The sequence below is a fragment of the Lissotriton vulgaris genome, chromosome 2_1, assembly GCF_964263255.1.
Source record: "Lissotriton vulgaris chromosome 2_1, aLisVul1.2, whole genome shotgun sequence".
NCBI classification, from domain to species: Eukaryota; Metazoa; Chordata; class Amphibia; order Caudata; family Salamandridae; genus Lissotriton; species Lissotriton vulgaris.
Genome location: NC_141687.1, coordinates 632,303,832 through 632,317,362, shown reverse-complemented (window position 1 = coordinate 632,317,362; position 13,531 = coordinate 632,303,832). Strand labels below are relative to the sequence as shown.

General features: G+C 45.6%; 1 protein-coding gene across 1 annotated transcript in view; it reads left to right on the top strand.

The window, feature by feature from the left end:
* The window catches only part of GALE (UDP-galactose-4-epimerase), a 182,732-nt gene that overhangs the window by 35,467 nt on the left and 133,734 nt on the right, over positions 1 to 13,531 (top strand). Inside the window, exons 2-3 of the mRNA XM_086955798.1 lie at positions 3,458 to 3,589; positions 12,771 to 13,062. Coding sequence (XP_086811924.1) covers positions 13,041 to 13,062 — 22 coding nt within the window. The 5' untranslated portion in view covers positions 3,458 to 3,589; positions 12,771 to 13,040. The remainder of the gene's footprint in view (positions 1 to 3,457; positions 3,590 to 12,770; positions 13,063 to 13,531) is intronic.

The following is a 13,531-nucleotide window of genomic DNA, read 5'->3' as shown; positions in this document are numbered from 1 at the left end:
CGGGCCTACAACCTTCACGGCCGGCCGCGAAACAAGGTAAAAATGTAGCAGTCAATTAGAAGAATCAGAGCAATTCAAAAGCCGGAGCGATATATATATCAGGAGACAACATATGGGCATATGGTCAGGTCCGAAGTCAGGATTACAGAGGTTCATTTTTAATATAGGGAACTGAAGAAGTGCCATACAATCACACGTGGTCCTACAACACAGTACGCAAATCAGGATATCCACAATGAACATAAATACCGACGAAATAGTGGGGATACGGCACACAAACCAGGAGATACATTGGCACAAATCCGATGGAGAGCAATCCCCAACCCCACCCCTCAAAGCAATACACGTCACAGGAACAACGAAAGAGACGGCACTATAGAAAAAGACGTAGACTAAAGGGCCATGGAAACAAAAAATGGACAAACCCCACTCCCCTACCCCCACCCTGCACACCCGCGGAAGACCAAGGCCTACCCCCCCAGCCGCGTGCCTGTCGCCCTAATGGAACCCGAAATTTAGAAAGAGAAGAGAGGAAACAAAGAATATGGATGGAGGAGGGCCCTCACAGTCGCCACCCGGCCCGCCCATCACCCCTACACATAGAGAAAGTACAAAAGCAAAATGGAGGATCGCGGAGAGCGTCAAGTACCAAGCACAACAAAAATACAACCCCAGTACCACCACACCCAAAGCACCGTCAGTTAACGTGAGGGCCGCCGAAATCTAAAGTGCATAACCCCTGGCCTCGTCTAACAACGGAGCCACCCAATGATCCCTTGTCAAGCAAATTACAGTACTTTTTGAAGGATCTGAAGGATCCAAGCGAAGCAGTCCCAAGTAATACCAAAAAAGGGGGTAGCAACTCGAGTCCATCCAGTTGTATGCAACTAAAGTCCGAGGGCGGAAGTATCACGCCCGCAGGTGCCACAAAGCCCAAGCACAGTAGTACCATCCATGAAGAGGAAATATCACTGTCCGGCGAGTGCCGCGGTGTTATTGAGGCTACCCGAGTAGAAGAGCAGCAGTGCGTCCCCAGGCTCAGGTTAGGCATGTGTCCCCAAGAAGCATTCACGTGTGCATCCGCACTGTCCAGGGGGGGGCAAAGCAACCAGGTCTCTCGGCAATTCCCGGAATCCAGGCGGGGCCAAAGTCCTCCCCAAGGAAGTAGAAACGGCCCCAGAGGTACTCCATTGAAATCGGACTGCGTCCTCACAGGGCGGCGAAGCAGCAATGGCGGCCATTTTTTGATCCAGGCCCCTGACGTTACAGATCAGGGACTCACGTAGATCCGTTAAGGCGGCCAGGACAGCTTTGGGTGTGGGCTCCATTGTGCGCAGCCAGCACCCCATCACCATGTTTACAGCAGCCATCCGATCGGGACATGGACCATGTTGAGGGGTGTCAGCCGCCATCTTCGACAGTTCGGCCCCGTACCTCTGCACCGCACAGCGAGGACCGGCCCCAGCCCAGGGCGCCGCTAAATGTACGCCCGGAACACAAAGTTATGAGGCGGGTTTCCCGGGGAGAGCCACCAAAAGGCTAAACAAAAGACCCCGCCGCTCCCTGGGGGCTGCCCGCCTGTCTTGGGGGCGATCCTTGGTTACGTCCAGGCACGGAGTCCGAAGAGGGTGGGGCCAGGAGCCACGCACCCCCCTTGACTCCAGAATGCCCCATGGGCCCCCAAGGCTCTTCAACAAGGGACCTGGCTGATGCTGCCTTCAGCGGCACTCCAAGACAACAGCACCCTCCGACCGACTCCACACCACCAGAGGCGGCCGCTGTGGTTGCGATCGCGCCGGCCGCCCGTTGCAATCGACACCCCGGCTTCATCACTGCACGGGCTGCTGTGCAATGGGTGGGGAATTCTCCGGTTTCACAGCACGCAGGAATCTCAGGAGCAGGTGGTAAGTGAACGCTCACCTTCTAGTATCCAATTATACCTTTTTTGGCCAGAACGAACAACAGGATGGGCATGCAGGGAGAGAGGGCTCACGGAGCCGAGCGGCTATGCGGCCATTTTGGATGCAGGCTTGGCTCCTCCCCCGAAAGAAGAAGCTATTTTTGCCTCCCTTAATTCTGACGGACATTTTGTAATTTTTTGGCTCTCTTTTTCTGGATTTTACCTGCAACAGCTTCTTACTTCCATGCCTCTACAGCTTATGTTGGTCTCTCTTGTCATTCAGTAAACTTGCCTTACTTCTTCTGGCCCTTTGCTGTTTTAACGTATATGGAGGCCCTTCAACCAGCTTGTTTCTTCAGTGGTGGTTAGTACCTCATGGGTAAGATCACAACGGTATGTGTCGATAAGACCCCGAAACGTACCTACATTAAAAATTCCAAAGTGTTCTCAGAACTGGCTCAGTTAGAAGCCTCTCAGACACCTACCACTCACAGGTCGCAGTTTAATATGGAGCATTCCGTGCAACCCTTAGGGAAGGCCACCACCAAAAGGCTGAAAAAGGATCCTCCCTCACCGTCTAATTCTTCCTCGGTCATATCTATGGAAATGCTGTTGGAGGAGATAAGAGCCCTCCGCCCTTTTATGGAAGAAACCAATGCTAAGCTACAAGTCCTGACTGATACCTGGTCGCAGATGGACGCTAGAGTCACGTTGGTAGAAAAAAGTGTCTCTTCTCTTCAGGAATCATCCACCAAGGTCACTCATATGCACTCACAGATTTCTTCTCTCCAAAAGCAGGTGGAGGACCTTGAAAATCGGAACAGGCGTAACAACCTATGAATTTACGGCCTGGAGGAGGGTTGCGAGGGGAGCGCCCCCATTGCTTTCTTCAAATTCTTCCTTCCCAAACATTTGCATCTACCAGAGGACACCACGCTCAACATACAGCGGGCTCACAGACTTGGTCGTCCCTCTTCACCTGCTTCTGCCTCGTCGAGACCAAGAGGCATCATCATGTATTTTCTAGAATACACTGACCTTCTAAAAGTCCTCTTGGCGGCCAGGGCTTCCCCCCGTCTCAAATGGTCGGGATCCACCTTGTTCTTTGTGCAAGACTATGCTAAATCCACAGCCAGTCGCCTCAAAGCTTTCCTGGATATGAGATCGGACCTTCGCTCCATTGGCGCCAGATATGGTCTTTTCCATCCATGCCTTTTCACAGTTACCTACAATAACAAGACAACGACTTACGAGGATCCTATACGACTTCGGAGCTTCCTGAACTCTTGCCGAGCAGCTAACATGGATACCTCTGGCTCCTCTTCTTCCTTCCCTCCATGACTTTCCTGAGTTGTTGGTTTTTCCTCCAGTTTAGCTTCTCTTATTTAGTATTCATGTTCCATGGTTTTACTTCATGTTTTTGCGTGTCTTTACATTTTATGCTGGATTGTTTTCTTGTAATTTATCCTGTTTGCCTTTTCCTTGTATTTGATCAAACAATTTCCCTGTTGCTTTTCACTGCTTTGTTTTCCTGATACTCACCTCATGTCTCCACAGATTATACATTACGTTCCGTGTTGTTTCCCTGGCTGGACGGCTTGCTGACCCTGGACGTCTTGCCTTCTCCAGTAGGCTCTACCCCCCCTACCCACAAGTCTGGCCCTCTTCCTGATTGTACCTCCCTCCCCTGTAAGTAGGTTCCCCTTCCTTGTCTACCATGTTTGCCCTCTCCCTCTTCTCTTGTCTATTGTCCTTCTTCTTACTTACTCTTTGTTCAAAGGTGTCACCTTCCATGTATCCGTTTCATTCTTCCTACTTCCTCTTCTCTTGTATCTTTACATTCTTTCAATGGGCTCACTTATCTTTTCATTCTTCACTTTGATGCTCTATTCCCTCTTTTTCACTCATGATCTGCCTCCTCTTCTCCTCCCTCAGTTCACTCAATTTAGCTTCTTTGTCTTCTCTTTTCTCCCCTTTTTTTACTTTCTACAATCTTTCTCTCCTTCTTCATGCATCTCTATTCATGGGTTTCTTTTCTGATTTTGCTCATCATGTTTATTTCGGTTTTTTTTATACAGTATGTCATTGAAAGTAATTTCATGGTTATTTTAAGGGTATTAATTCTCCAATCAAACGACAGAGGATTTTGTCCCACCTAGATAAATTGAATGTTGATTTGGCATTTTTACAGGAAACTCACCTTTCTATACGGAATCAGCAAAACTTAGGAGGGGTTGGGTGGGTGAGGTTTATTATTCTCAAGGTGATGGTAAGCGTAGTGGTGTAGCAATTCTATGCCGCAAGTCCCTCTCCCATTCTCTCCTTTCCCAGGAATCGGATACTGAAGGCAGGTGGGCGCATGTCAGACTTTCTCTTAGAGGTGTTCCAATCTCTCTTCTCAACGTCTATGCTCCCATTGGTGGCAATCCTCTCTTTTGGACTGAATTTTCACACCACATCACTCGATTTGTGGATGATAATTTTATCCTAGCTGGTGATTGCAACCAACCCCTTGACCCTTTTATTGACAGGAATTCGGATATCTCCCATATTCCTAATAAAACCCACACATTTTTCACTCAAGCTATCTCCCAACACAAGCTTATTGACACTTGGCGACTTTGCAATCGTTGTCAAAGGAGTATACTTTTTATTCTCCTTCCCATCACTCCCAATCACGGATTGATTACATTTTTGTCACTCATAATATCGCTCAGACCCTCACTAACACCGAAATTGGCCCAATCTTATTATCAGACCACGCCCCTGTCCTAATTAACATTGACATACTCCCTAAAGTTGCCGAAACCAAAAGATGGAGTTTTAACAACACTCTTCTCTCTGATCCCAAATTCACCTCCTCCTTCACTACCTTTTTTTACGATTTCTTTCTGTTTAATGATACCCCTTCCATTCCAAAACCTACCATCTGGGATGCTTTTAAAGCTGCAGCAAGAGACTTTATTATTGGTTATGTGGTGAGGAAGCGCAAAGCTGCTCGTAAATTCACTGGGGATCTCCTCCGAGACATTAAGAGATTGGAACACGCCTATTTTACTTCTCACTCGCAAGATAGTCTGACTGCTCTTGTTGCTGCCAAAATGAAGTTTAACGAGAAATCTACAGAGGATGCCTCACTATATTTGTTGAAATCCAGTGCAAAGTTTTATGGGGGCAGAAACAAAGCTGGGAAAATTCTAGCCAATTATCTAAAAGTTAAGCATACCAAGTTGAATATTGAATCTGTGTATGATACCAATTCTGATCTTAAATACAAGGATGCTGATATTCTAACCGAATTCTCCCTCTTTTATAAAACTCTCTACTCATCTGAAACTCAGCCTTCCCCTCAATCTCTAGCACACTTCTTTTCTACTAACCGGAAACCTGAACATTTCCCTCTTGATCTCTCTCACTTGGAATCTTACATTTCCCAGGAAGAACTGCTCACTGCACTCCAACACCTCAAATTGAACAAAGCCCCTGGCCCAGATGGCTTCACGGTTGAATTCTACCTTCACTTCTCAAAATTACTTATTCCAAAACTTCAATCCCTTGTAGACACATTTATTACCCTTGGTAGCTCTTCAGGCTCCTTCTCCAATGCTCACATTTGCTTGATACCCAAAGAAGGAAAGGATGCCAAATACTGTAAGAATTACAGGCCTATTTCTTTGGTCAATATCGACTACAAAATATTCACCAAATCGCTGGCGGCGCGACTGGACCTTTTAATTCCTGACCTCTTAGGTGAGGAGCAGTCCGGCTTTGTAAAGGGCCGATTTATCACTGACAATACTAGACTTTTGTTTAACATATTATCAAAGTCCCCACGTTTACAATACCCCCTCGCCGCGATTGTCCTGGATGCTGAGAAGGCGTTCGACGGGGTTGAATGGTCCTACCTGTTTCACACTCTCGAATGGTTAGTCTTTGGTCCCAGGTTCATCTCCCTAATCTCTCTCTTGTATTCTAGCCCACGTGCAGCAGTCTGTGCTTATGGCCTTCTCTCCTCCTTCTTCGACCTCGGCAGAGGCGTCCGCCAAGGCTGTCCCTTATCCCCTTTTCTTTTCAACTTGGCTTTGGAGCCTTTTTTGTCTAAACTCAGTCAGAACCCCAACATTCATGGCTTTCAAGCTGCGGACTCCCATATCAAACTTGCTGCCTACACAGATGATATTTTACTCTTCATCTCAAATCCCACTGACTCAATTCCCGCTTTCTTGGAGGAAGTGAAGAATTACTCCCTGCTATCTGGTTACAAACTTAATAATGATAAGTGTGAGATTCTACCCCTAACGAAGTTCACCTTTAAGCCCGATTTCAGCGCCTCCAACTTTACTTGGAGTTCCTCACTCATCAAGTACTTGGGCCTACATATTACCCCCTCTATCTCAGACACTATTTCCCTCTGATTTAACAGCTAGATGGCACCCTCTCTACTTATCCTGGTGGGGTCGCCTTGACACCATCAAGATGATGCTATCCCCCATAGTTCTCTACACACTTTCCAACATCCCATTGCCTATCCCTTGTAAATTTTTTAAGAAAATCAATTCGGTTTTATCTTCCTTTTTGTGGGATAACAAGAAATCTAGGATGTCCCTTGCCAGACTAATTCGCCCCACTTCAGAAGGCGGGGTCAATTTTCCAGACTTTCCGGCCTATCAAAAAGCCTTTCTGTTGCGGCAGACTTCCTTTTGGTTACAGGACCCCACCTCTCCCTGCCCTCTGAGGACCAAGGTTGAGCGCCTTTTCCTCTCTCCCTTCTCTTTTGCTGAATACATTTCCTTCTCGCGCAAACCCTCCTCAATTCTTACTCCCATCCACAAATTCACCACCAAGCTCCTTTTATCTTCTAATCCCCCTCCTCCTTCTACTATTGCTGACTTCCTCACCTCCACCATTTGTCACAATGCACATCTCTTGATTCACAACAAACCCTTTTACTGGAAATCCTGGAGCGAAAACGGATTATTTTGGGTATTGCAATTATTCTCGTACTCTACCTTCTTGCCTTTCTCATCCCTACGCTCCTTCTTTAATCTACCTACATTTTTTGCTCACAAACACCTTCTACTCAAGGAAAAGGTGATGGCAACTTTCACTCGACTTTCACAAACACAAACTCCTCCTATCCCTCCCTCCTCTGCTTCACAACTTCACTCCCTCTTGCGTACCACCTGCAAAGCCTCTACTATTTATAAGTACCTTCACACTAAAGAGTCTATTAGACCTAAGTCTAAAGTAGAAGAGCAATGGGAACTCGACTTTGCTACCTTGTGGCCAATTTCCTCATGGGACAGAATATGGCTCAAAATTCACAAATCATCTAGAGCAGCGACCCTGACACAATCTATGTTCTTCATATATAATAGACTCCTTACACCCTCTACCCTCGGTACGCGGTTTTCTGTCACTCCAGATATATGTTGGTCTTGTTCCTCTCCAAGTGCCTCCTTGTTTCATATGCTGTTCCTCTGTAAACCGGTTCATGATTTCTGGATCCAGGTTTGGACTCAAATTTATGTACTTTTTCACACTTATATTCCTTTTTCTTACATGTACATCTTCCTGGGAAGCCTCTCTCCCTGTTGGGAGGGCAATGATCTTAATGTTCGCATTGTTGACTTATTGCTGGTTGTTGCGTTTCAACAGATTACCATCAATTGGAAAACTTCATCTAATATCTCCTTTAAAGCATGGTGGTATAATGTTTGTCACAATCATAGACTAGACACCACTTTTGTCTTTCCTACTCATTTAGCGTCGAAACATGCAGATTTATGGCTTCCTATTACGTTATATCTTGACAACTGTGCTAATCGATCATTTTGCCTACAGCCTACCCAACAAGAAGTTACCAAACCCCCTTGATTACCCTTCACATTTCTTTTCTCCTTCATTATTACCTGCCATGTTTATACTCTTGCCTGACCATGTTTTGTAACCATTGTATTTCTTCAGTTTAACCTCAAAGCCCATGATTAGCTTTTGTTTTGATTTTGATGCACTGTTTTACTTCATTGTTATTACTCCCCTTTCCCTTTCCTTCAACTATCCTTGCTTTACTCATGTATTATGTATTGACACCCTGTTTTCTGATCAATAAAATTATTTTCAAACTTAAAGAAAACAGATTGTTATCTAAATATGGCCACCATATGCTTGCAATGCTAAAGGCTGATTTAACTGATGTGGCTATTTACTAGTGATGTTTTCCTAAATGTGGCCACCGGTATTGTTATGGCATGTGGTATTTGTGTGACATTCTGTATGTAAGGAGGATATGTGTTATGCTTTCCAGTGTGTGTTGGTATGTGTTAGATCTTGCAGTTTGTGTGTCTCTCGATAGTGTGAGCATGTCACTTGGATGTGTGGTGTGTGGGTGGAGGTGTTGGTGTAGAATGTGGGGAAGTCGAAGTGTAAAAGTGAGGATTGGGGGAACAGATCCGGCGAGGAGCAGAAGGTGGAGGTGCGTCACAAGACCAGATTAAAAGTGCTTTACTTACACTTTCGTCTTGCCATTACTTTATTATTGTCGACAAGGGTTCGGACTTGCCAGATACGCGCATGTGATCCATGTATCATTGCTGCCTGAGGCGGTGGTACACTCTGTGTAAAGGTGTTTCGGCTGGCTGGTGGTGGTGAAATCCCAGAGGACACCGTCATATTGAAAGGCAGTGTAGGCAGGCAGTAGCAGGAAGCGATCGGGCATGAGCCAGGCCCACTACTACTGAGAAGTGCAGTCTTTTCCCGGTGATCCTATAAGAGGAGGTAAACGTTTAAGTAAAACACTTTTAATCTGGACTTGTGCTGCACCTCCCACCCAGGGGCGGCTCCTCCGCCATTTCGCCCCACTGCTGCAAAGCAGTGCAAGAAAGAACAAATAAAATGAGAGTAACTCGAGGTTATCATTGTGTTTGTTCCTGCTGCGCAGCTTTGCAAGGCGGATGGGCTGCTTTGCTCTCAGGTCAGGGGAGGAGAGGTTTGCCCACTCTAAGTGTACAATGACTGTTTGGCTGGCCCTCTCGGGCCGGTCAAACAGTCATGCGCACTTCTCATGTTCTCCAGGCAGGCAGCATTACAGCCAGCGGGGAGAACATATCCATGGTCCCCATTCCCTGGCTGAGCACCGATCCACGGCGCTCAGACTAATCGCAATGCTGCATTGCAGCATTGTGATTGGCTTAGGAGAGGCTGAGACGACATGGGAGAGAGGTGAGGAGGTAATTTATTTATATTTTTATTTTATGTCCTGCCCACCCTGCCATGCTCGATTTGATCCGGCCACTACTGCTCCCACTCCTACTCACCTTGCAGTCTCTGTTCCTGCAACGCTCACCGTTTCCAACCAACCTTAACACATACCATACATGTATCTACTCCCACGTGACATGCTCACACTATCACAGCCACACATGTACTGAAAGACTTAACATGTGTCGTAAAGTAAGCTACCAAGTATCAGGATTAGTCCAGAAATCAGGTAAAAATTTAATGTATTGGTATCTTGTCAGAGAAAATCTCCCAGCCATCCAACTGCCTCCATGCTCCCCACCCAACTCCATATTCCATCCTTGGTCCTGATGACCCAAACATTCTATTGATGACCCAAAATTATATTTACATAATAAACATTCGCCTGCCCCCACCTTCAACTGAACCAACAATGTCTAATGCAAGGCCACTCCAAGGGGTCTTAGGCAATCTTTTAACTAGCAGGGGCTATACATGTTGCTTCAAGATGTTGCCGTGTGTGGAACATTGCATAGAACCTCCCACTACTCTCTCTACACTAAAATCTGGTCCCAGCCATCAATAAGACACTTTCAATCTCTCCTTTGTCTTTGCCCTGTGTTGATAGCCTTTGTGTGCCAATTTTATCACCAATTCTCTGAAACCTTTGGTTGGGTTCAATCTGGTGCTCCTATACAGTTGGCCCCTATTTTCATCCAACTCATCCCTGCCACCCTAGAATTTCCTGCAGTCTTCACTTCCTTGTTCCCTCTTCTTCTGCCCTTCCTCCACACATACTAGTACCTCTTGGAAAATCATGTATTCCTTTACCCCTTTCCTCCAAAATGGTACTTTCTCAGCTTCACACAAAAAAGGCGAGGTAGCAAGGCTACTCTGTCATTTTGTAGTGACATGCATATGTCCAACAAACATGCTCATAAAATGAATGAAAACCTTTCTTTTTATTTTAGATCCAAGATTGGTCAGAAAAATGTAGCATAAAAGTACTTATTATTTGAAAATAACGAAAATGGTTGAGCTGGTTGGTAGAGATAGTGTGGGATGGAGGTAGAAGCAGTACAGTGGGCAGAGGGGAGAAGCAATCCAGCAGCTGGGGTAGAAGCAACACGAGGGAGAGAGCATGCTGTAAAGGGAAAAACAAATGGTTGAAAGAGAGGAAGATGGAGCATGAGGAGAGAAGCACAATGGCGAGAGAGAACATCTTGGCAGGAAACACATAAGGGAGACAGCTGGAAAAGAAATGCACGCTCGTGGAGTGCTTAAACAAAAAGTAGCCAAAAGAAGTTCCCTAGAAAAGAATAGTACAAAAAATAATAATACATGCATCAAAGTGATGGTAAACAAGCTATACTCCATGGGAGGAACAAACATAAGACAGGCAATCTAAAACAAGCAGCCATAAAAACACAAATGCAAGCTAACGAAAGGGGCAATAAAGCCAGCTAATGTTAAGCAATGGACGGACATTGAGCCCAGGTAAGCTTTTAGGAAGCCACAATAGGTGTTAACCGGACAGCTGTGTTGTCTGGTATGCTGGCCCTAAAAAAGACAAGACCCACCTCAATCCCTCTTCCGGCTCCTCGATAGGACTGGACGCACTATGTGACATTCTTTGAACTTGTGATGTAACTTAGACAGGAGAGAATGTTACAATTCAGTCTGACTTGAGGTTGATGAGAGAAGGAACATGTTATGCGATGGCTGAGGTTGTTCATCTAGACTTATATAAACTTCATTAGTTCATACTACAAGGACACCGCCTACCTTATTTCACACAGCCTTATCAGTAGCTGGAACAGTGCTTGAGGCTTAGCCCTACCTGCTCTGTTTCACTCCTCACTGGCCCCAGGAGCGCACAGATCTGTGCCCTGACTACCCCATTTTAGCAGCTATACTGTGCTGTCTGTGCTTAATGTCTGCTACATAAAATGGATGGTGCCTGAGGCGATGATAGTTGAATGATGCCCCTCAAACATGCACATAAGTGCCAAGTTTCCCTACGTCTATGGGTGACTAGTTACGGCAGTCCTGTTTTTAGGTCTCGCGACCTATCAATGCGCGCAAGCGCATTGAGCGGAGTGAGAATTCAAGTGCTCAAAATCCTCGTGAAACCAAGGGTTTCATTCGTGCGGTTTTCTTTGAGTTCACGTGAATCACGTGACCAAACAAGCACGCGCATCAGCCTCCCTCCCTCCTAATTGCATTTTTTAACGGCCGCACAGCACATCAAAAGGCTTCGCCCAGCGTGCGCTCTGCGGCTTCTCCTCCCCTAATTAATCATGGCTGGCCGGCCGTACTTTCAGTTTCCCGGCCGCTCTTGCGCGCGCACCACTTGCGTCTTTTATTTAATTCTTTTCGCGTCCTTGTTGCTCATACAGCATAATTCTTGTTTTTTACTGTCTTTATTTTAGATATCCAATAAACGATTCATAGAAAGGGCCATGTTACACAGCCAATAGCTGAATTTAAAATATTGGGAAGTAGAACATGTAATGCACCCAGTGGATAAACCGTGAGGTCGTTTTACTATGGTAATTTCTACGCTTTATGTCTAATGCTGTTGTAATATGCTTTGGCCGTGCGCTCAGTCAGTCAGTCAAATTAACTTTATTCGATTTGTTAAAATCATACAAAGTACATAAAAACAGTATTATTTACAATTTAAAAAGAAATTAAACAATTTCATTTATGAGCAAGTTAATTAGACGAAAAATCAGTACGTTAAAATATTTTAAGAAACACGTTATGTACGTCAAATTTCCAAAATCATACCCCTTCTAGCTCTGGTTGCTGCCACAAGGAAATTGGCCATGGCGAAAGTGATACAGATGTTACCCATTGATTTCAAATATAACATGGCTGGTCTCACCTGGGAGAAGCCCGCATCTCTTAAGACTGGTAGCAGGTATTTTTTCCTTTGGTCGGAGAAGAAGTCGCAAAACATAACAAAATGTAAACTGTCCTGAACAGAAAAATTGTCACAGGTGCATGGGGGAGCTAACTCAGGTTTCATCCAGGTATTAAAATGGCCTAAATAAAAATGAATAGTGTTGAATCTGAATTTTGTTAACAAAAATCTATGGAACGGGTTAGTGACAAAACATAAATAGGGTTCAATTGCAGGTGACTGAAGTGACAAATAATGCATTCGAACAGATGGTTTTGATAATTCGACTTCTTCTCGCAACATGTATGCCCTAGACAAAAACTGTTTTTTTATAGCGGTCACATCCTGCTTTGTGATACACGAGGGAGAGGTGAATAGATCTTGGCCGTGCGCTATTAAAGGGGTCATCCATCTGTGTCACAGATCTTCAAAACCCAAGCAGGCCTCGCCAAACAAAGGAACTTTCTTGGCTATCTGCTGTTGGTGATTAGCAGTGACGAAGGAGTGGGTAAAGGCGAATGTCTGTTTTTTCCTCAAAACTGGATGGCCCCTTTAAAGCTACCTCTGGCCGCAGCGACACACTCTACCGCCTCCCTACCTCTGTCCGTGGGGAGGCGGCGCTATCAACAGATCTGTCCCGGCTTGGCTTTCACAGCTTAAGTAAAGGTTGCTATGCACGTTGAAACCCAGACCTGAAGCAACGCATCTTGTGTTCCCTTACAGAACGGCAAGCACCGGAGCTGCAGGTCGGCGCGCGGGACACTCCTGAGCCGTGCCCCTTTGAGACCTTCTTTTCCTATTAAAGAAAGACAAGTGCTGTCGCTGGGAGCTTAGGAGGTATTAACTCGAGCTCACTAATAGACTAACTTGGACGATGTTGAGAAAACAGTCCTCCGCATTCGCACCCATCTGATACCCAGTTTTAGTGTTTTCTCTGCTGATAATGCACCTCGATGGAGCACAGTGATGTTTTGGTGAGCATGCGTGAAGATCATGGCTTTCACGTTCGCTACAGGTAAGATGCCTTTTGCAGTTTACCACTGCTTTTCTACTACTTACATCACAGTTGTGCTTCGCATGGGGACCGGCTATTCTTTTAAACGTGCTGTTGTGTGCATGGATGAGCAGATTTGGGGGGGGGGGTGAGAAGGGGCTTAGAGTAAGTAGAGCATGGGTCAGGATACTGCGTATGTTTACAGCTACGTACCTGAGCATTGTGTTGGGGATCATGAAAATATCCATTATTTAGGTGGCTGAACAATGGACTGTTTTTTTCCCTTCCGTGTGGAGATACAGGTGTGAAATAAAGGCACAATAGGTTTTGTTGCAGAGCCTTCTCGGTTACGTATTAGTCACGTAGGGTAATGGGTCCTGTTCCATAATTATCCTCTGCTTGCCATTGTATGCGGCATATGAGAGTAGAGTGCCCTGAGCACCAGGCTTTTGTTAAGCAGACCACTTGAAGGTCATTCATTCATTTATTC